The sequence below is a fragment of the Ranitomeya variabilis genome, chromosome 2, assembly GCF_051348905.1.
Source record: "Ranitomeya variabilis isolate aRanVar5 chromosome 2, aRanVar5.hap1, whole genome shotgun sequence".
Classification (NCBI taxonomy): Eukaryota; Metazoa; Chordata; class Amphibia; order Anura; family Dendrobatidae; genus Ranitomeya; species Ranitomeya variabilis.
The window spans coordinates 798,675,007-798,698,918 of record NC_135233.1 but is presented as its reverse complement, the minus strand read 5'-3'; the positions used below and the strand labels follow the sequence as shown (position 1 = coordinate 798,698,918).

Genomic DNA, 23,912 nt, shown 5'->3' with positions numbered 1-23,912 from the left:
CCACACACACAGCAGGGGAACAGCTGACGTTACTGAACCCCAATAACAGAGGAGGGACTGTTGACTGTGCGTACAGCACTTCTGGACGGCAACTGGCGGTGTTGGAGCCCAGGGACAGGTGGAGGAGGAGGAGGTTGGAGGAGGTAGGAGGGATTGCCACACACACAGCAGGGGAACAGCTGACGTTACTGAACCCCAATAACAGAGGAGGGACTGTTGACTGTGCGTACAGCACTTCTGGACGGCAACTGGCGGTGTTGGAGCCCAGGGACAGGTGGAGGAGGAGGAGGTTGGAGGAGGTAGGAGGGATTGCCACACACACAGCAGGGGAACAGCTGACGTTACTGAACCCCAATAACAGAGGAGGGACTGTTGACTGTGCGTACAGCACTTCTGGACGGCAACTGGCGGTGTTGGAGCCCAGGGACAGGTGGAGGAGGAGGAGGTTGGAGGAGGTTGGAGGAGGTAGGAGGGATTGCCACACACACAGCAGGGGAACAGCTGACGTTACTGAACCCCAATAACAGAGGAGGGACTGTTGACTGTGCGTACAGCACTTCTGGACGGCAACTGGCGGTGTTGGAGCCCAGGGACAGGTGGAGGAGGAGGAGGTTGGAGGAGGTTGGAGGAGGTAGGAGGGATTGCCACACACACAGCAGGGGAACAGCTGACGTTACTGAACCCCAATAACAGAGGAGGGACTGTTGACTGTGCGTACAGCACTTCTGGACGGCAACTGGCGGTGTTGGAGCCCAGGGACAGGTGGAGGAGGAGGAGGTTGGAGGAGGTAGGAGGGATTGCCACACACACAGCAGGGGAACAGCTGACGTTACTGAACCCCAATAACAGAGGAGGGACTGTTGACTGTGCGTACAGCACTTCTGGACGGCAACTGGCGGTGTTGGAGCCCAGGGACAGGTGGAGGAGGAGGAGGTTGGAGGAGGTAGGAGGGATTGCCACACACACAGCAGGGGAACAGCTGACGTTACTGAACCCCAATAACAGAGGAGGGACTGTTGACTGTGCGTACAGCACTTCTGGACGGCAACTGGCGGTGTTGGAGCCCAGGGACAGGTGGAGGAGGAGGAGGTTGGAGGAGGTAGGAGGGATTGCCACACACACAGCAGGGGAACAGCTGACGTTACTGAACCCCAATAACAGAGGAGGGACTGTTGACTGTGCGTACAGCACTTCTGGACGGCAACTGGCGGTGTTGGAGCCCAGGGACAGGTGGAGGAGGAGGAGGTTGGAGGAGGTAGGAGGGATTGCCACACACACAGCAGGGGAACAGCTGACGTTACTGAACCCCAATAACAGAGGAGGGACTGTTGACTGTGCGTACAGCACTTCTGGACGGCAACTGGCGGTGTTGGAGCCCAGGGACAGGTGGAGGAGGAGGAGGTTGGAGGAGGTTGGAGGAGGTAGGAGGGATTGCCACACACACAGCAGGGGAACAGCTGACGTTACTGAACCCCAATAACAGAGGAGGGACTGTTGACTGTGCGTACAGCACTTCTGGACGGCAACTGGCGGTGTTGGAGCCCAGGGACAGGTGGAGGAGGAGGAGGTTGGAGGAGGTAGGAGGGATTGCCACACACACAGCAGGGGAACAGCTGACGTTACTGAACCCCAATAACAGAGGAGGGACTGTTGACTGTGCGTACAGCACTTCTGGACGGCAACTGGCGGTGTTGGAGCCCAGGGACAGGTGGAGGAGGAGGAGGTTGGAGGAGGTAGGAGGGATTGCCACACACACAGCAGGGGAACAGCTGACGTTACTGAACCCCAATAACAGAGGAGGGACTGTTGACTGTGCGTACAGCACTTCTGGACGGCAACTGGCGGTGTTGGAGCCCAGGGACAGGTGGAGGAGGAGGAGGTTGGAGGAGGTAGGAGGGATTGCCACACACACAGCAGGGGAACAGCTGACGTTACTGAACCCCAATAACAGAGGAGGGACTGTTGACTGTGCGTACAGCACTTCTGGACGGCAACTGGCGGTGTTGGAGCCCAGGGACAGGTGGAGGAGGAGGAGGTTGGAGGAGGTAGGAGGGATTGCCACACACACAGCAGGGGAACAGCTGACGTTACTGAACCCCAATAACAGAGGAGGGACTGTTGACTGTGCGTACAGCACTTCTGGACGGCAACTGGTGGTGTTGGAGCCCAGGGACAGGTGGAGGAGGAGGAGGTTGGAGGAGGTTGGAGGAGGTAGGAGGGATTGCCACACACACAGCAGGGGAACAGCTGACGTTACTGAACCCCAATAACAGAGGAGGGACTGTTGACTGTGCGTACAGCACTTCTGGACGGCAACTGGCGGTGTTGGAGCCCAGGGACAGGTGGAGGAGGAGGAGGTTGGAGGAGGTAGGAGGGATTGCCACACACACAGCAGGGGAACAGCTGACGTTACTGAACCCCAATAACAGAGGAGGGACTGTTGACTGTGCGTACAGCACTTCTGGACGGCAACTGGCGGTGTTGGAGCCCAGGGACAGGTGGAGGAGGAGGAGGTTGGAGGAGGTAGGAGGGATTGCCACACACACAGCAGGGGAACAGCTGACGTTACTGAACCCCAATAACAGAGGAGGGACTGTTGACTGTGCGTACAGCACTTCTGGACGGCAACTGGCGGTGTTGGAGCCCAGGGACAGGTGGAGGAGGAGGAGGTTGGAGGAGGTAGGAGGGATTGCCACACACACAGCAGGGGAACAGCTGACGTTACTGAACCCCAATAACAGAGGAGGGACTGTTGACTGTGCGTACAGCACTTCTGGACGGCAACTGGCGGTGTTGGAGCCCAGGGACAGGTGGAGGAGGAGGAGGTTGGAGGAGGTAGGAGGGATTGCCACACACACAGCAGGGGAACAGCTGACGTTACTGAACCCCAATAACAGAGGAGGGACTGTTGACTGTGCGTACAGCACTTCTGGACGGCAACTGGCGGTGTTGGAGCCCAGGGACAGGTGGAGGAGGAGGAGGTTGGAGGAGGTAGGAGGGATTGCCACACACACAGCAGGGGAACAGCTGACGTTACTGAACCCCAATAACAGAGGAGGGACTGTTGACTGTGCGTACAGCACTTCTGGACGGCAACTGGCGGTGTTGGAGCCCAGGGACAGGTGGAGGAGGAGGAGGTTGGAGGAGGTTGGAGGAGGTAGGAGGGATTGCCACACACACAGCAGGGGAACAGCTGACGTTACTGAACCCCAATAACAGAGGAGGGACTGTTGACTGTGCGTACAGCACTTCTGGACGGCAACTGGCGGTGTTGGAGCCCAGGGACAGGTGGAGGAGGAGGAGGTTGGAGGAGGTAGGAGGGATTGCCACACACACAGCAGGGGAACAGCTGACGTTACTGAACCCCAATAACAGAGGAGGGACTGTTGACTGTGCGTACAGCACTTCTGGACGGCAACTGGCGGTGTTGGAGCCCAGGGACAGGTGGAGGAGGAGGAGGTTGGAGGAGGTAGGAGGGATTGCCACACACACAGCAGGGGAACAGCTGACGTTACTGAACCCCAATAACAGAGGAGGGACTGTTGACTGTGCGTACAGCACTTCTGGACGGCAACTGGCGGTGTTGGAGCCCAGGGACAGGTGGAGGAGGAGGAGGTTGGAGGAGGTAGGAGGGATTGCCACACACACAGCAGGGGAACAGCTGACGTTACTGAACCCCAATAACAGAGGAGGGACTGTTGACTGTGCGTACAGCACTTCTGGACGGCAACTGGCGGTGTTGGAGCCCAGGGACAGGTGGAGGAGGAGGAGGTTGGAGGAGGTAGGAGGGATTGCCACACACACAGCAGGGGAACAGCTGACGTTACTGAACCCCAATAACAGAGGAGGGACTGTTGACTGTGCGTACAGCACTTCTGGACGGCAACTGGCGGTGTTGGAGCCCAGGGACAGGTGGAGGAGGAGGAGGTTGGAGGAGGTTGGAGGAGGTAGGAGGGATTGCCACACACACAGCAGGGGAACAGCTGACGTTACTGAACCCCAATAACAGAGGAGGGACTGTTGACTGTGCGTACAGCACTTCTGGACGGCAACTGGCGGTGTTGGAGCCCAGGGACAGGTGGAGGAGGAGGAGGTTGGAGGAGGTAGGAGGGATTGCCACACACACAGCAGGGGAACAGCTGACGTTACTGAACCCCAATAACAGAGGAGGGACTGTTGACTGTGCGTACAGCACTTCTGGACGGCAACTGGCGGTGTTGGAGCCCAGGGACAGGTGGAGGAGGAGGAGGTTGGAGGAGGTAGGAGGGATTGCCACACACACAGCAGGGGAACAGCTGACGTTACTGAACCCCAATAACAGAGGAGGGACTGTTGACTGTGCGTACAGCACTTCTGGACGGCAACTGGCGGTGTTGGAGCCCAGGGACAGGTGGAGGAGGAGGAGGTTGGAGGAGGTAGGAGGGATTGCCACACACACAGCAGGGGAACAGCTGACGTTACTGAACCCCAATAACAGAGGAGGGACTGTTGACTGTGCGTACAGCACTTCTGGACGGCAACTGGCGGTGTTGGAGCCCAGGGACAGGTGGAGGAGGAGGAGGTTGGAGGAGGTTGGAGGAGGTAGGAGGGATTGCCACACACACAGCAGGGGAACAGCTGACGTTACTGAACCCCAATAACAGAGGAGCGACTGTTGACTGTGCGTACAGCACTTCTGGACGGCAACTAGCGGTGTTGGAGCCCAGGGGCAGGTGGAAAAGCAGAGGAACACAATGTAGGCCGAAGCCTGAGAAAGTCGAAAGGGAACCTTTAACCCCCCCCCAAGGCGTTTGTAGCTGAAAGAGCCAGCTTGTGCAGCACAAAAGATGCAAAAGGAAAAGGTGGCTCTTTTCATCATGCTCCTTGCAAACACAGAACTAAACACTTTTAAAATGTGTCCCCTGAAGCCGTGAAACCGTCCCGGAGGTGGGACTTTCCTTCGTAATATGACGCAGCACAGCCATCATTACTACCCCCCCGCCGCCGTGCCCCGGCTCCTCAGCGTTGTTTGATTCCGTCCCGGAGCCTGCGCTGTTATGTTATCCCGTGGCCAGGCACACTTAGCGCTGCCCATCTTCTGACATCATTTGGTGTCAGGCTGGCTGCGCCTGTGCGGCCGCGCTGGCCGAGAGCCCGCCTCGCAGTGTCTTCTGATGTAATCCCACTGGGGGCCTGGGATCCATGGCCATGCGCAGTGCATATCCTCGCCTCTCACTCCCCTCCCTACGGCTTCTTTTTCAGACTGTGCGGTGTCACGGCCGTGGCATGCTATTAGGGACCAGCTGACACCGAACAGTCTGAAGAAGCCATAGGGAGATGAGTGAGAGGTGGAGGTTCAGATATGCACTGCGCATGTCCATAGATCCCAGGCCCCCAGTGGGATTAAATCAGAAGACACTGCGAGGCGGGATCTCGGCCAGCGTGGCCGCACAGGCGCAGCCAGCCTGACACCAAATGATGCCAGAAGACGGGCAGCGCTAAGTGTGCCTGGCCACGGGATAACATAACAGCGCAGGCTCCGGGACGGAATCAAACAACGCTGAGGAGCCGGGGCGCGGCGCCGGGGGGGTAGGAATGACGGCTGTGCTGCGTCATATTACGAAGGAAAGTCCCACCTCCGGGACGGTTTTACGGTATCAGTGGACACATTTTATAAGTGTTAAGTTTTGCGTGTGCAAGGAGCAAAACCAAAATAGCTACCTTTTTCCTTGTGCAGCATTACTGCTGCACAAGGTGGCTCTTTCAGTAACAAACGCCTTGGGGGGGGGGGACAGATTCCCTTACATTTCAGTTGTTGTGTCAGCGTGGCGGTCGCATGACACATTGCCGGCTACACAGCTGGGGATCAGCTGACGTTACTGAAACCCAATAACACTGGGTCGTATGTTTTGACTGTGCAGACGGCACATCTGAGCCTCAACTGGTGGTGTTGGAGCCCAGGAATTTAAGTTCAGGTGGTAGAAAGATGAACACAACAGGAGACCTGGATAACGTATACAGTGACCTAATTATTTAATCAGGAGGAGGAGTGGCAAATTCCTGCGAGATCCAGGCCTTGTTCATTTTCAGGAAAGTAAGCCGGTCAACGTTATCGGAGGATAGTCGCATGCGACGGTCAGTTAGTACACCACCTGCAGCACTAAAGACACGTTCCGATAATACACTGGCCGCAGGGCAAGACAGCACCTCCAATGCATACTGGCTTAGCTCTGGCCATGTATCCAGCTTTGAGACCCAAAACTTGAAAGGGGAAGAGCCGTCTGGGAGTACAGCAAGAGGGCAAGACATGTAGTCTGTCACCATCTGACGGAACCGTTGCCTCCTGCTGACTGGAGCCGTCTGTGATGGTGTAGACTTTTGTGGGGGGCACAGAAAACTGTGCCACAGTTGGGCCATACTGGTCTTGCCTTGGGCAGAGGCACTGCTTCTGCTCCCTCTTTGTGCAGAGCCTCCACCACTGCCTGGACGCACTGAGCTGCTTTGGAATGCACTAGCAGCACTTCTCTCAGTTGGAATGGAGAAGATGATGGAACTGACCAGTGTGTCTTGGTACTCCCGCATTTTTCGCTCCCGGTTCAACGGTGTGATGAGGCTTTCTACGTTGTCCCGGTAGCGAGGATCGAGGAGGGTGAACACCCAATAATCAGACATGTTGAGAATGTGGTCGATGCGGCGGTCGTTTCTCAGGCACTGCAGCATGTAATCCACCATGTGCTGCAGACTGCCAACTGCCCAAGAAACGCTGTCCCCAGCTGGAGGCGTGATCTCTGCCCGCTCGTCATCACCCCACCCTCGCTGTACACACTGAGTACTGGACAATTCGGGAACTCCCTCCTCTGGACGGATGTCTTCCTCCTCCATTGACTCCTCCTCATCCTCCTCACAAACTGTCCCCTGCCTACGCGTTTGTGAGGAACCACGTGGCGCTGACTGTCCAGAAGATGATGGAAGTGGTGAATCCTCATCCTCCACCTCTTCCACAACATCATCCCTTAGCGCTTGCAGTGATTTTTCAAGCAGGCAGATAAGGGGGACAGTCATGCTGACTAGTGCATCATCTGCACTCGCCATCCGCGTGGAATAATCAAAGGGACGCAAAACCTGGCAGACATCCTTCATAGTGGCCCACTCTGTGGTTGTGAAGTCTGTACGGCGCTGACTGCGACTTTTTTGCGCCTGATACAGCTGGTACTCCATTACAGCTTGCTGCTGCTCACACAACCGCTCCAACATATGTAACGTGGAATTCCACCTGGTAGGTAGGTCACATATGATGCGATGTTCCGGCAGGCGGTGTCGGCGCTGCAGAGCCGCAATGCGCGCTTTTGCCGTGCTGGAACGCCGCAAGTGAGCACACTCTAGGCGGACCTTGTGCAGCAGTGCATCAAGATCCGGATAGTCCCTCAGAAAACTCTGCACGACCAAATTGAGCACATGTGCCAGACATGGGATGTGAGTGAGGTTGCCGAGGCCCAGGGCTGCCACCAGATTTCGGCCATTATCACACACTACCATGCCTGGCTGGAGATTCGCTGGCTCAAACCACACATCGCTCTCCTGCTTGATGGCATTCCAGAGCTCCTGCGCTGTGTGGCTACGATTCCCCAAAAAAATTAATTTCAAGACGGCCTGTTGACGTTTGGCCACGGCTGTGCTCATGTCGGTCGTAACAGGTACACGTTCATCACGGGTCCATGTGGAGGTGGACTGTGACGGCTCCTGCAGCGATGATTCTGAGGAACTGGTGTAAGAGGAGGAGTCAATGCGTACAGAATGGATTCCTGCAATCCTTGGAGTGGGCAGGACACGTCCTGCGCCACTCGCACGGTCTGTACCCGGCTCAACTACATTAACCCAATGGGCAGTGAGGGAAAGGTATCGCCCCTGTCCATGTTGACTGGTCCACGCATCGGTGGTGAGGTGGACCTTGCTACTGACGGCGTTCAGTAGCGCGTGTTTTATGTGTCCCTCCACATGCTTGTGCAGGGCAGGGACGGCTTGCCTGCTGAAGTAAAAGCGGCTGGGCACACTGTACTGTGGGACTGCCAATGACATCAAGTCACGGAAGCTGTCAGTCTCCACCAGCCTGAATGACAGCATTTCCAGTGACAGAAGTTTGGCAATGCCTGCAGTCAGAGCCTGTGCTCGTGGGTGGTTTGACGAGAAAGGCCGCCTTTTCTCCCATGCCTGTACTACCGATGGCTGTAGACTGGGCTGGGAGTGTGTGGTTGACTGGGAAAGTGGTGCTGCGGGTGGAATGACAGCGGGTCTCTGGACAACAGGGCCAGAGGTTCTTCCACGGCGATCCTGGGAGGAAGCCGAACCAGCTGCGTGTGAGCTAGAGGAAGAGGCAACACGAGCTGAAGAGGTGGTAGCTGCCGCTGTTGGTTGGCCTAGCTCTTCAGTGTGTTTGTCTAACTCCGCCGGGTGCCTGTTGCGCACATGTTTCCACATGTTGGAGGTATTGAGGTTGGCGACTTTTTGACCTCTTTTGATTTTTTGATGACACACCTTGCATCTGACATAGCAAATGTCATCTGCAACTGTGTCAAAAAAGGACCAGGCACTGCAAGTCTTGGGAGCCCCCCTTTTGACTTTTGGAAGAGACATGCTCCTTACGGGTGCCAAAGCGGAGGCTGCAGGATCCGCAGTCTTCCCCCTCCCTCTCCCTCTTTGGGCCGTACGGGGAATCTCTTCCTCAGAGCTGCTCCCACCACCTTCCTGTCCCTGACGCCAAGATGGGTCAAGGACCTCATCATCTACACTACCCTCTGCCCCCAACTGCTCCTCCTGGGTAGTCTCAGCAGCAGAGCACGCACCAGTAAGTGGCACCTGAGTGTCATCATCAGCTGATGCGGCCTGCGAGGTGGTGACCGGAGCCACTGGCCCACCCGCCTCTTCAGAGGAAGACAGAAAAAGCTGTTGGGCATCACTGCACCCTGCCTCTTCTTCCATTTCTCCAATGCTGCTTGGCTGGCCCCCTGTTTCCAAGCCAAGAGATGATTCAGAGAACAGAAGTAGAGACTGCTCCTGTCCTGGGATCTCTGTCTGCCTGGGCAATTTTGCAGGTGGTGAAGAGACAGATGGCTGCTCTCCAGTGCTCTGTGTCTGAGAGGATGTGGCACTAATGGAAGTTGATGCATTAGCTGCCATCCATCCCACAACGGCTTCAATTTGGTCTTCACGCAGCAGCGGTGTACGGCGCTCGGCGACAAAGCTGCGCATGAACGACTGTTCCCTTGTGAAAGTGGGTGCTGATGACTCACCGGTGCCCGCAGCAGGCACAGAATCCCCACGTCCCCTCCCTGCTCCGCGCCCACGCCCACGTGCCTTACTCACTGCCTTCTTCATCTTGGTTGCCTGATAAAGATAAGCAGAAAAGTACTAACGGCTTTGTGTGCTTATTCCTGAGCAACTCCTCCTAACAGGTATAAGACACACTAATTTTCTAAAGTGTGGACTAGACTTGAATATGAGCTAATGTGGCCTACACAAATGTAAAGTGGTGTAACTGGTGTGTTTGGTGAACTTTATTATTTATTTATTTTTTTGGGGCTGAACTGACAACGGATAGAGCTGCAATCACACGGAGACCGTGCAGACAGCCGTAAACGGCGCTGCAAGGCCCAAAAACCCTCCTCTACTTTATCCTATGTAGTGTTTTTCCACAAATTAGCTGGAGACGGGTGGAAAGACACTAATAGGATTTTTTAAAATAAATTAGCAGCAGACTACACTACTTTGAAAAAAAAGAAAATTGATTTGGCGGTATGACGCAGTGAAAAACCCTGAGCTGGAGACAACCAGGCTATAGCTGCTCACAGATTACAGGGCGAGCTGCAGTCACACGGAGACCGTGCAGACAGCCGTAAACGGCGCTGCAAGGCCCAAAAACCCTCCTCTACTTTATCCTATGTAGTGTTTTTCCACAAATTAGCTGGAGACGGGTGGAAAGACACTAATAGGAATTTTTGGAAAAAATGTGCAGCAGCCTGCACTACTTCAAAAAAAAAAAAAAAAAGGACAGTATGAGGCAATGAACCACCCTCCCTGAACTGAATACAACCAGCTATGGATGGCCTATGTGGCTGCACTCAGACTAGAGAGTGGGCTGCACTCACACACACACACACAGAGAGACCTTGCAGATCGCTGTGAAAACAGCGCTACAAGGCAAAAGGAAGGTGAATAGTAGGTGAACACAGCGGTTGCTAAATTAGCCTTTGGAAAGCACAAAGAAGCAAATCGCTATCTCTAAACTGTCCCTCAGTCAGCAAACAGCGTCCTGTCACTAACTGAATTCACAGCAGAGTGATCGCAAAATGGCGCCAGCGACTTTTAAACTGCATCATGACATCATTTCAGCAGCCAATCACAGCCTTGCCAGTAGTTTCATGCCCTCCATGCTAAACAGGATGTGCCCACACTTGGAATCTTTCTCATTGGCTGAATTTCTGAATTTTGAATCATTGAACTTCCGATTCCGGTATCCGATACGCGCCAAGTATCGGAATCCCGGTATCGGAATTCCGATACCGCTAGTATCGGCCGATACCCGATACTTGCGGTATCGGAATGCTCAACACTAGACAGGAGACAACATTTGTCCAGTATGGTTACCAACTATTTTTCCTCCCTTATCGATGTTCTCCCTCACACGTCATTCCCATTTGATTACTGGGCATCCAAAATAGACACCTGGCCTGAATTGGCTGAATATGCATTACAGGAGCTCGCTTGCCCAGCTGCTAGTGTGCTATGAGAAAGAGTATTCAGTGCTGCAGGTTCAATACTGACAGAAAAAAGGACTCGTCTGGCTACCCAAAATGTTGATGATCTAACATTCATTAAAATGAACCAATCATGGATTTCTAATTATTTTGCCCCACCTTCCCCTGCTGACACCTAGCTTTCCTGTAAAAATATCTTGCTTTTGGACTCGTCTTAATGACTGCTCCAATTTCTCCATTTGCAGCTGCTGTATGTCCAGCATGGGCCATTTTTACACCTTCCTAAATGGGCTGACTCCCCCCACGGGGCCGTGGGCACCACTTGGCGCAAGCACCCGTGCGAGTGCTGTTTGGCTGAACAGGTGGGTGTGCCCACCTTTGGGCGACGGCACTGGCACAGGGTCCCTCATAGTACAATGAAGTGTCTCTGGCGGTGGTGGTGCACACCCAATGTCAGACACACCGTCGTAACATAAGGGGCCCTGGGCCAGTACCGCTGTCCACGAGAGAGTGTTCCCCCCCCCAGGTCAAACAGTGCTCTACCACTTGCAAAATTACCTCTCACTGCTCCACCACTGTTTAGTCTGTGCTGTTAAATCCTTCAATGGCACTGCCAATACCAATTTCTTGACATGATTGATGCTAGTTAAAATATTCAGGGGCCCTGTCCTACATTTACACCAGTTAATACTTTGCGCCAACTACCACTGTCTGCAAGTCAGCAGAAGAGCCCACCCCTGTACCTAGGTATGCCACCAGTTTGTTTGTTAAATTTTTTTTGCCAGACATTAACCTCACTTTATTATTTTGCCCTACTAACTGTATCAGACACTCCTTACAGTTGTCCTCCACTGAACAAAGCTAGGCCGCCTGCATACTCTTGTAACCGATTTTTAACTGCATTTTGCTTATTCCTTTTTTGGCCCTACTAACTGCGTCTGCCCCTCGGTGCAATCATCCTCCGCTGACCACACCAATGCTGGCTGTGTACCCCTGTAGCCTAATTTAAACTGCATAGAGCCAGCTTTTTTATTTTAGGCCTAGGAAGTCTGTCTGCGGTCCCTCCTTGCAATCGTCCTCCGCTGACCACACCAATGCTGCCTGTGTACCCCTGTAGCCTAATTTAAACTGCATAGAGCCTGCTTTATTATTTTAGGCCTAGGAAAGTCTGTCTGCGGTCCCTCCTTGCAATCGTCCTCCACTGACCACAACAATGCTGCCTGTGTACCCCTGTAGCCTAATTTAAACTGCATAGAGCCTGCTTTATTATTTTAGGCTTAGGAAGTCTGTCTGCGGTCCCTCCTTGCAATCGTCCTCCGCTGACCACACCAATGCTGCCTGTGTACCCCTGTAGCCTAATTTAAACTGCATAGAGGCTGCTTTTTTATTTTAGGCCTAGGAAGTCTGTCTGCATTCCCTCCTTGCAATCGTCCTCCGCTGACCACACCAATGCTGCCTGTGTACCCCTGTAGCCTAATTTAAACTGCATAGAGCCTGCTTTATTATTTTAGGCCTAGGAAAGTCTGTCTGCGGTCCCTCCTTGCAATCGTCCTCCGCTGACCACAACAATGCTGCCTGTGTACCCCTGTAGCCTAATTTAAATCGCATAGAGCCAGCTTTTTTATTTTAGGCCTAGGAAGTCTGTCTGCGGTCCCTCCTTGCAATCGTCCTCCGCTGACCACACCAATGCTGCCTGTGTACCCCTGTAGCCTAATTTACACTGCATAGAGGCTGCTTTTTTATTTTAGGCCTAGGAAGTCTGTCTGCGGTCCATCAAAGTCTGCATTACAAAACGTCACTACTTCCCTTCCGAGCCCCGACGTGTGCCCAAACAGTGGTTCCCCCCACATATGGGGTATAAGCGTAATCAGGCTAATCTGTACAACAACTTTTCGGGTCCAATTTCTCCTGTTACTCTTGTGAAAATAAAAAATTGCGGGCTAAAAAATAATTTTTGAGCAAAGAAAAATTATTTTTTATTTTCACGGCTCTGCGTTATAAACTTCTGTGAAGCACTTGGGGGTTTAAAGTGGTCACCGCACATCTAGATTAGTTCCATGGGAGGTCTAGTTTCCAAAATGGGGTCACATGTGGGGGAGCTCCAATGTTTAGGCACACAGGGGCTCTCCAAACGTGACATGGTGTCCGCTAACGATTGGAGCTAATTTTTCATTCAAAAAGTCAAATGGCGCTCCTTCCCTTCCGAGCACTTCCGTGTGCCCAAACAGTGGTTACCCCCCCACATATGGGGTATAGGCGTACTCAGGGCAAATTGTACAATAACTTTTGGGGTCCAGTTTCTCTTTTTACCCTTGGGAAAATAAAAAAATTGTTGCTAAAAATCATTTTTGTGACTAAAAAGTTAAATGTAAATTTTTTCCTTCCATGTTGCTTCTGCTGCTGTGAAGCACCTGAAGGGTTAATAAACTTCTTGAATGTGGTTTTGAATACCTTGATGGGTGCAGTTTTTATAATGGTGTCACTTTGGGGTATTTTCAGCCATATAGACCCCTCAAACTGACTTCAAATGTGAGGTCGTCCCTAAAAAAAATGGTTTTGTAAATTTTGTTGTAAAAATGAGAAATCGCTGGTCAAATTTTAACCCTTATAACTTCCTAGTAAAAAAAAAAATTGTTTCCAAAATTGTGCTGATATAAAGTAGACATGTGGGTAATGTTATTTATTAACTATTTTGTGTCACATAACTCTCTCGTTTACCAGAATAAAAATTCAAAATTAGAAAATTGGGAAATTTTCAAAATTTTAGTCAAATTTCCATTTTTTTCACAAATAAAAACAAAAATTATCGACCTAAATTTACCACTACCATGAAGCACAATATGTCACAAAAAAACAATCTCAGAACCGCAAGGATCCGTTGAAGCGTTCCTGAGTTATTACCTCATAAAGGGACACTGGTCAGAATTGCAACAAATGGCCAGGTCATTAAGGTCAAAATAGGCTGGGTCATGAAGGGGTTAATAATAGCTCACAGCTTTTTGCTTAGCCTTTCCTAGTGAATTTTTGGTGGACCCCATGAAAAAAATTAAGTAAGGTTCCCCTATAAATTCAAACCAGCAAAGGCTAAACAGAGAGATGTGGGTTGATATTAATAGCCTTGAAAAGGGGCCAGAGATATTGTCACCCCTTGCAGGCTTCCAGCATCAGCCCTCAGCCACCCTCAAAATGGCATATCAATAAGATGTGCCAAATCTGGCGCTTAGCCTCGCTCTTCCCACTTGCCCTGTAGCAGCGGTAAGTGGCGTAACAGGGTTGGGATTGAGGTCACCTTTTGCATTGTCAGGTGACATCAAGCCCAGTGGTTAGTAATGGAGAGGCGTCTATACGGCACCCCCATTACTATTCCCATAGTAAGTATTGAAATAAGCGCACAACAATAATAAAATCCTTTATTTGAAATAAAAATCAGCACCCTGTCTTACATATTTATTTAAAAATAAAAAACTGTTATACTCAGGTTTACACTTAATCCATTGAAGCTCATGTCCCCTGTAAAAAAAAACCCTAAAATAATACATATTCCTCACCTGCACAACATGAAGATAATCCATGCAGAATTTTCTCATGTTGCTAGCAGTGATCTCTTTGAGGTCAACAGAATTCATCGAGACGTTCACAATGAACTGCCCATGAGAACGCAGCTTCATTGACAGATGGTAACCTGTATAACATCACTGCTCTTCACCGAAGCTGCACTCGCAGTAGCCTTTTGTGTCCTAGTTTTCAGCGTGAACGGCGCATCAACACACTGTTCATTTTAAAAATCAGATGTCGCAGACATGGATTACGGCGTGGGATCATGTGTCCATGAGAAAAACCTGCAGACATGTTAGTTTTTTTTATCAGCATCATGGACAAAATGTGTACCACACACGTGCACATTGATGACACAAGGATGACATCCATGTGTCATCAGCAGCCTCGCTTTCCATACACTTGTATTGCTTTAGTGATCAATGGGCTCCAATGGGACTGAAAATAGGGCTCTGCAATGCTTGGTCTGAGTATAGCGGCTGTTGAGCTTGTGCATCTGTACTTTATTCATTTTCTATGGCGCTAAAGGAGAGAAACAGCAACAGTGCAAGAAATGGAGTGATGCTGTTGTCCACCAGTGGCTCCTGCAATAGGTAGCAACGTTTTTGTGGAAAATATATATTTAATAATCTTGCCACAGATTATTTTTATAACTAATTGGGTGAAAAGATCAACAATTATCACTTACCTCCCGTGTAAATGAACTTTAAGCCTGCAATCACATGTTGCAATTGTAAAAGTGGTGGACTGTACTTTCTATCCATGAAGACACCAACTGCATCATATACTGTATGTAACCTCATGCTTTATATATATATATATATATATATATATATATATATATATATATATATATATATATATATATATATATAGTGTGTTGTGTGAAATGTGAATCAGTTACCATTTTAGTGAATATTGTAAATAGACTGTGATATGGTAGTGTACAACATAAGCTGAAGATATAGATTAGGATGTAGGACATACGATAAGGACAATTGGCTTAGTCAAGTTCAAGTGCAGTGGGCTACTAGCGTCAGCAAGTATCTTTCATTCATGGCAGTTGGAGGCCATACTAGAATCCCTTGTGTACATTCCTGCAATGTTCAAAGCTCAGGGCTCAGTATGGGTACTATAGAGAGTGCCTTATGCTCTGGTGTACAGAGGACAATGAATGTAGAACCACAAGAAAGGAAGGTAAAGGATCCCGGGTGGGCTGCGAGACTGGATGGGGAATCCCAGGGGATGAAGGAGCCAGTGAACATGGGGATAGGATAGTCCAGGAGGAGCAGATAGCGATTCTGAGGGAGTTCTGTGTTAAGGAAACAAGGAACGGAAAATGTGGTGCCCAATACTGTGGTTGCAGTCTGATGAAGTTGAACAGTCCAGTAAATTTTTGGTTGTTGAAAGTAACCAGATGTCCCTTGATCTATGTGCGACAGCTCCTGAAGATGGAGGTCTGATGAACGAGAAGGTTTGCGGCCAACAAGTGAGAGTGATCCACCCTACACATGATAGCACATTGAGACTGGGACGTGATTTTGCAAGTGTCGAGGCACTATGGAACAGCAGATCAGCCATGGCTACTGCCTGCGGTCACTTTACACAATTTTTAAAAATAGTGGCAAAAGCACTGTAATGTCATCGACATCACAACAAAAAGCACATCTCGATTACAACATGAGATAGTAGCCTAAATGAAATGTATGCAGGTTCAGTGCCTAGGACAGTATGACATATAAATATGACCCTTGCCATATCTCCAATCTGTGCTCCACTATATTTGTAACATGATTATGTTTTTTTCTAGGTACTGTTGGAAAACTGGTTCTCCCTCACGTGAGTGTTTATTAGCTCATTATTTTTTATGGCATAAGAATTTATGATTCTGCATTTCAGATATCTGTAAGTAAAACTGAATCATTGTGTAAAGAAATAAACTTTATGTAATCTTCTAATTTACAGTATTTTGTGGCCTCCAGACTGATATATTTTAGCTGCACTAATTATAGAAAATTAACAGTACAGTAGAGAGATTTCTGCTGCTGATGTATTTAGCTCATAGTCCCATAGACCGCCCCCTCCTCCCCGGACATTACAATGGGGCAGTGGATGCATTGAAAAACTGCATCCGCTGCCCCCGTTGTGCTACTTAACACACTGTCCGTCGGTACGTCAGGCTGACGGTTTGCGACGGCCCGGGCCGACGGTTTGCGACGGCCCGTACCGACAGACTAGTGTGAGTGTAGCCTTATCTATGCACTGTTCCAATATTTATGGACATAACTGTTTATCACTCACATAATGGTAGTTCTGCTCGACGTCACCTGTCTTATCTATGGCATTATTTCTGTGCTGTGTTGTGCATAAATATGTGATTCTTTCTATTAGTCTATGCCTGGTGAAGGGACTGGAGTAGTCTCGAAAGCTTGCAATTTGTTACCATCTTTTCAGTTAGCCATTAAAAGGTATCAACCACTGAAGACTCTCAATTCTAAATATTTTTCTATCCACTGGCTAACACTGTACCAAGATATATATCATTCCTGTATCTTTTGAATCACAATACTTGTACATAAAAAAAATGAATCGAAGTTAAAACATGACTGTAACTTTATATCTTTTCAGCTTCCCCCAAATAGCTTTTATGGGAACTATGAACTTCGGGTGAAAGGCTTTTCTGAGAATAAGCTGATATTTGCCAATACAACATCACTTCAGTTTAAATCCAAGAGTTTTTCTGTTTACATCGAGACCAACAGCATATTTTACAAGCCTGGCCAAGAAGTGAAGATTAGGATATTGATCTTTTCAGCAGATTTGAAGCCTTACACTTCTACAATTGATATACTAATTATGGTAAGTAGCATTTTGTGCAATGCATTAAGACACACTTATAGATTTATAGCTCCTCTTAAAACAAAATAAAAACACTTGAGCTGACCACCAAAAAAACAAAAAAGATGAATTGTTTAAAGGGGTTGTCCAGCCTTAGGCTATAAGTCTGTAGTCACTCTGTGAATCCTTGCAACATGCAGTGCGCACGATGTGAGGATCAACAAGTCTGCAGTCACATAAAGTGACTGTGAACTTTGTTGCTTAAGACCAAACAACTTCTTTAATATATTATCCTAGTTTGAAATTTTTAACTCAAGGTAAAAATCTTGGGCAGCTTTAACCCCTTAACCCCAGTAGCTTTTTTCAGTTTCACGTTTTTATTTTTCGTTACCCTTCTTCCCAGAGCCATAACTTTTTTTTCCATCAAAATGGCCACATGATGGCTTGTTTTTTGCAGGATGAGTTGTACTTTTGAATGACACCATTGGTTTTACCATGTTGTGTACTAGAAAAGTGGAAAAATATTCCAAGTGTGGTGAAATTGCAAAAAAAGTGCAATCCCTCACTTGTTTTTTGTTTGGCTTTTTTACTAGGTTCACTAAATGCTAAGACTGACCTGCCATTATGATTCTCCAGGTCATTATGAGTTCATATACACCAAACATGTCTAGGTTCTTTTTTATCTAAGTAGTGAAAAAATTCCAAACTTTGTTTAAAAAAAAAAAAAAAAAATTGTGCAATACGATACCCGTAGCGTCTCCATTTTTCATGATCTCGAGTTGGGTGAGAGCCTATTTTTTGCACACTGAGCTGATGTTTTTAATCATACCATTGTGGTGCAGATGCAATCTTTTGATCTCCAGTTATTGCATTTTAATGCAATGTCGTGGCGACCAAAAAATGTAATTTTGGCGTTTTGACTTTTTTTCTCGCTACGCTGTTTAGCGATCAGGTTAATCCTTTTTTTATTGATAGATCGGGCAATTCTGAAAGTGGCGATACCAAATATATGTATGTTTGATTTTTTTTTATTGCTTTATTTTGAATGGGGAGAAAAGGGGGTGATTTAAACTTTTATATACTTTTAATTTTTTTTTTTATATTTTTAAAAACATTTTTTTTTACTTTTGGCATACTTCAATAGTCTCCATATGAGGCTAGAAGCTGCCACAGCTCGATTAGGTCTGCTACGTAGAGGCGATGGTCAGATCGCCTCTATATATTCCAGATTTACTGACTTGTTATGAGCGCCGACCACTGGGTGGTGTTCACAGCAAGCCAGCACTGACAATGATTGGGTCTCCAGGAGACCTCATGTTGTCATGCCAACACACTGGTGACCCGCGATCACTTGACACGTGTCACCGGTGTGCGTATTTCTGGCCTAATGGCCGTAAGCGCTATTTAAATGGTTAATAGTCGTGGGTGGATCGTGATTCCACCCGCAGCTATTGCGGGCACATGTCAGCTGTTCAAAAGAGCTGACTTGTCCCCAGAAAATGGGGGCTCACCGCCAGAGCCAACATCAAAGGGAGGGACCCCGACATCAGCATTATATTAAACTCCTGATGTCGGTAAGGGGTTAATAAACAGAACTTTAATTCTGAACTTTGATTTTCAGTGACATGTATGTTTGTTACTTCCAGATTGTTGGCTCTGAAAATTTATAAAGTTAAAGGGGTCATCCAGCTTTCGTCACTTACGCATCAGGTTATGAGTGTGGCTAGTGATGTTATTATTATTATTATACATTTTTTTAGCACCATTTATTGCATGGTGCTTTACATGTGAAAAGTGGGCAAATATAGACAAATACAATAAACATGAGCAATAACAATGCACTAACAGTTACAGAAGGAGAGAGAGGACCCTGCCCGTGAGGGCTCACAGTCTACAGGGCATGGGTGAGGATACACTAGGAGAGGGTAAAGCTGGTTGTGCGGCGGTTCAGTAGGTTAAGGATCACTGCCGGCTGTAGGCTTGTCAGAAGAGGTGATTCTTCAGGTTATTTTTGAAGGTTTTAGTGGTGGGCGAGAGTCTGATGTGTTAGGGTAGAGGGTTCCAGAGTATGGGGGAAGCATGGGAGAAGTCTTGGATGCGGTTGGGGGAAGAAGAGATAAGAGGGGAGTAGAGAAGGAGATCTTGTGAGGATCGAAGGTTGCTTGTGGGTAAGTACCGGGAGACCATGTCACAGATGTATGGAGGAGAAAGGTTGTGGATGGCTTTGTATGTCATAGTAAGGGTTTTGAACTGGAGTCTCTGGATGATAGGAAACCAGTTAAGGGCTTGGCATAGGGGAGAGGCTGGGAAATAGTGGGGAGACAGGTAGATTAGTCAGGCAGCTGAGTGTAGGATGGATTGGAGTGGTGCCAGAGTGCTAGAGGGGAGGCCAGAGAGTAGGAGGTTGCAGTAGTCAAGGCGGGAGATGATAAGGGCGTGCACTAGTGTTTTTGGGATTTCATGGTAAAGGAATGCGCAGATCCAGGAAATATTTTTGAGTATGAGACGGCAGGAGGAGGCAAGGGCTTGGATATGTGGCTTGAAAGAGAGGGCAGAGTCGAGGATCACCCCAAGGCACTGGGCGTGTGGGACTGGGGAAAGTGAGCAGCCATTGACATTGATGGACAGGTCTAGTGGAGGGGTAGAGTGAAATGGGTGAATTCTGTTTTGTCCATGTTCGGTTTTAGAAAGCAAGCAGAAAAGAAGGCTGAGATAGCAGACAGACAGTGTGGGATTTTGGTGAGTAAGGAGGTGAGGTGAGGTCCGGATAGGTAGATCTGCGTGTTATCGGCGTAGAGATGATACTGCAAACCATGGGATTCTATGAGCTGCTTATTGCTGGTGACGTATCCCCAAATCCTGGCCCTCCTCAACACATCCCCACACTAATTTCTAACACCCTGCCATGATCCTCTACACATTTTCCCAACCGTGATAACCTCATACCCATTCATCCTGCCCCCACTCCCCTGGTCCCCCTACCTGGATCACTATGGAACACACACTCCGTCTGCAACAAACTGCCATTTATCCATGACCTCTTTATCACCAGCAAACTCTCCTTCCTTGGCATCACTGAAACCTGGCTCACTCCCTCTGACTCAGCCTCTCCAGCTGCACTTTCTTATGGCGGATTCCATCTCTCTCACACCCCTTGCCCCAGCAACAAACGTGATGGAGTTGGCTTGCTCCTGACTGATACCTGCTCCTTTGACCCAATTCCACTACCACCCTCTGCTACTCTTCCTTTGCTTGAGGTGCACTCCGTCCACATCTACTCCCCCTCCAACCTCCAACTGGCTGTCATCTACTACCCACCAGAGCTAGCCATCTCAACCTTACTCGACCACTTCACCACCTGTCTACTTCATTTCCTTTCTGCTGACATCCCCATTATCATCATGGGTGACTTCAATATCCCCATTGACACTTCCACCTCAGCTGCCTCTAAACTTTTATCACTAACTGCCTCCTTTAGCCTCATTCAGTGGACCTCTGCAGCCACTCACAAAGATGTCCACACGCTGAACCTTATCTTCACCCGCCTCTGTTCCCTTACTAATCTCATTAACTCCCCCCTCCCACTGACCACAACCTACTGACATTTTCTTCCCTCTCCACTCCTAGTGTGCAACCCCTACTTCACAAACTCACCCACTCTCATAGAAATCTCAAACACCTCAGTTTACACTCACTCTCTGAGTCCCTTTTCTGTTATGATCCTTAGTGGCTTAGGATCACAAATCTGACCAGCTAAGTAAGAGAACTTAGGACGAGCTCTGGGGATGTGGTAACTGGACTGACCGCAACCCTGATCCTAACCGCACACACTATAGGCAGCCATGGAACGTTCCTAAAATCCTAGACGTCTCTTCACAGCCTGAGAAACTGGCTACCCCTAGAGAGAAATAAAAGCCTCACTTGCCTCAGAGAAATAACCCCAAAGTTTAGAACAGCCCCCCACAAATAATAATAGTGAGTTAAGGAGAAGGCACAAACGTAGAAATGAAAACAGGTTCAGCAAAGGAGGCCCACTAATCACTGAATAGGAAGAGGATAGCAAGAATCTGTGCAGTCAGTAAAAAACCCTATCCAAAAAATATCCACGCAGAGAATGCAAGAACCCCCACACCAACTAACGATGTGAGGGGAGAAACTCTGCACCCCAGAGCTACGAGCAAGCAAAAGATCACATATTAGCAAACTGGACAGAACTCATCGTATACTGAGAAACATATAGAACACAGATGAGCAAAAGATGAACGAGCAAAAACTTAGCTTCTCTTGGAGAGACTGAAAACGAATGAAGTCAGGAGAAACCAGAACAGCACTGAATACATCGACAGCAGGCAAAAAATGAAGGTCCAGGTGAGTTAAATAGGAAACCTGACTAGCAGGTAACGAGGCAGCTGATCCCAGCCACAGACCCGCAGAATGAGAAAAGAGCCACCAGAGGGAGCCCAAAGACCAACTCACACAGTACCACTCACAACCACAGGAGGGAGTCCGAGAACAGAGTTCACAACAGTACCCCCCCCCTTGAGGAGGGGTCACCGAACCCTCACGAGAGCCTCCAGGGCGATCAGGATGAGCCACATGGAAAGCACAAACCAAATCAGCCGCATGAACATCAGAGGCGACAGCCCAGGAATTATCCTCCTGACCATAGCCCTTCCACTTAACCAAGTACTGAAGCCTCCGTCTTGAAATACGAGAATCCAAGATCTTCTCCACCACGTACTCCAATTCTCCCTCAACCAGCACCGGAGCAGGAGGATCAACCGAAGGAACCACAGGCACCACATACCTCCGCAACAAAGACCTATGGAACACATTATGAATGGCAAACGATGCTGGGAGGTCCAAACGAAATGACACCGGGTTGAGGATTTCCAAAATTTTATAAGGACCGATGAAACGAGGCTTAAACTTAGGCGAAGAAACCTTCATAGGAACATAACGAGAAGACAACCACACCAAATCAACCACACGGAGTCGGGGACCCACACAGCGACGGCGGTTAGCAAAGCGCTGAGCCCTCTCCTGTGACAATGTCAAATTGTCCACCACATGGTTCCAAATCTGCTGCAACCTATCCACCACAGAACCCACCCCAGGACAGTCAGAAGGCTCAACCTGACCTGAGGAAAAACAAGGATGAAAACCAGAATTACAAGAAAAAGGCGAAACCAAAGTAGCAGAACTGGCCCGATTATTAAGGGCAAACTCGGCCAATGGCAAAAAAGTCACCCAGTCATCTTGATCAGCAGAAACAAAACATCTCAAATAAGTTTCCAAAGTCTGATTAGTTCGCTCGGTTTGGCCATTCGTCTGAGGATGGAAGGCCGACGAAAAAGATAAATCAATGCCCATCTTAGCACAAAAGGACCGCCAAAATCTGGACACAAACTGGGATCCTCTATCAGACACAATGTTTTCAGGTATGCCGTGCAAACGAACCACATTCTGAAAAAACAGTGGAACCAAATCGGAGGAGGAAGGCAACTTAGGCAAGGGCACCAAATGGACCATTTTAGAAAAACGATCACAAACCACCCAGATGACAGACATTCTCTGAGAGACCGGAAGATCCGAAATAAAATCCATGGAAATGTGCGTCCAAGGCCTCTTCGGAACCGGCAAGGGCAAAAGCAATCCACTGGCACGAGAACAACAACGCTTAGCCCGAGCACAAATCCCACAGGACTGCACAAAGGAACGCACATCCCGTGACAAAGAAGGCCACCAGAAAGACCTAGCCACCAAATCTCTGGTACCAAAAATCCCAGGATGACCCGCCAACACCGAAGAATGAACTTCGGAAATAACTCTGCTGGTCCATCTATCTGGGACAAACAGTCTCTCTGGTGGACAACGGTCAGGTCTATCCGCCTGAAATTCCTGTAACACCCGTCACAAATCTGGGGAAATGGCAGACAAAATCACCCCCTCTCTGAAGATACCAGCCGGCTCTGAAACTCCAGGAGAGTCAGGCACAAAACTCCTAGAAAGAGCATCAGCCTTCACGTTCTTCGAACCAGGAAGGTACGAGACCACAAAATCGAAACGGGAGAAAAACAACGACCAACGAGCCTGTCTAGGATTCAACCGTTTGGCCGACTCGAGATAAATCAAATTCTTCTGATCAGTCAAAACCACCACACGATGCTTAGCTCCCTCTAGCCAATGTCGCCACTCCTCAAATGCCCACTTCATTGCCAACAACTCCCGATTACCAACATCATAATTTCGCTCGGGAGGCGAAAATTTTCTTGAAAAGAAAGCACATGGCTTCATCACAGAGCAATCAGAGCTTCTCTGCAACAAAACAGCCCCTGCTCCAATCTCAGAAGCATCAACCTCGACCTGGAAGGGAAGAGAGACATCTGGCTGACATAAGACTGGAGCTGAAGAAAACCGGTGCTTCAGCTCCTGAAAGGCCTCCACGGCCGCAGGAGACCAGTTAGTCACATCAGAACCCTTCTTGGTCAAATCCGTCAAAGGCGTAACCACACCAGAAAAATTAGCGATAAAGCGACGGTAAAAATTAGCAAAACCCAAGAACTTCTGAAGACTCTTAACCGATGTAGGTTGAGTCCAATCATGAATAGCCTGGACCTTGACTGGGTCCATCTCGATAGTAGAAGGAGAAAAAATAAATCCCAAAAAGGAAACCTTCTGGACTCCAAAGAGACATTTTGAGCCCTTCACAAATAAGGCATTGGCACGCAGGACCTGAAATACCATCCTGACCTGCTTCACATGGGACTCCCAATCCTCCGAAAAGAC

General features: G+C 48.9%; 1 protein-coding gene across 2 annotated transcripts in view; it reads left to right on the top strand.

Annotated features, from left to right (window-relative positions):
- Window positions 1-23,912, top strand: part of CD109 (CD109 molecule) — a 444,636-nt gene that overhangs the window by 44,334 nt on the left and 376,390 nt on the right. For both annotated transcript variants that reach the window (XM_077289898.1, XM_077289899.1), the window contains 2 exons: window positions 16,096-16,124; window positions 16,914-17,144. In XM_077289898.1, the coding sequence (XP_077146013.1) occupies window positions 16,096-16,124; window positions 16,914-17,144 (260 nt within the window). The remainder of the gene's footprint in view (window positions 1-16,095; window positions 16,125-16,913; window positions 17,145-23,912) is intronic.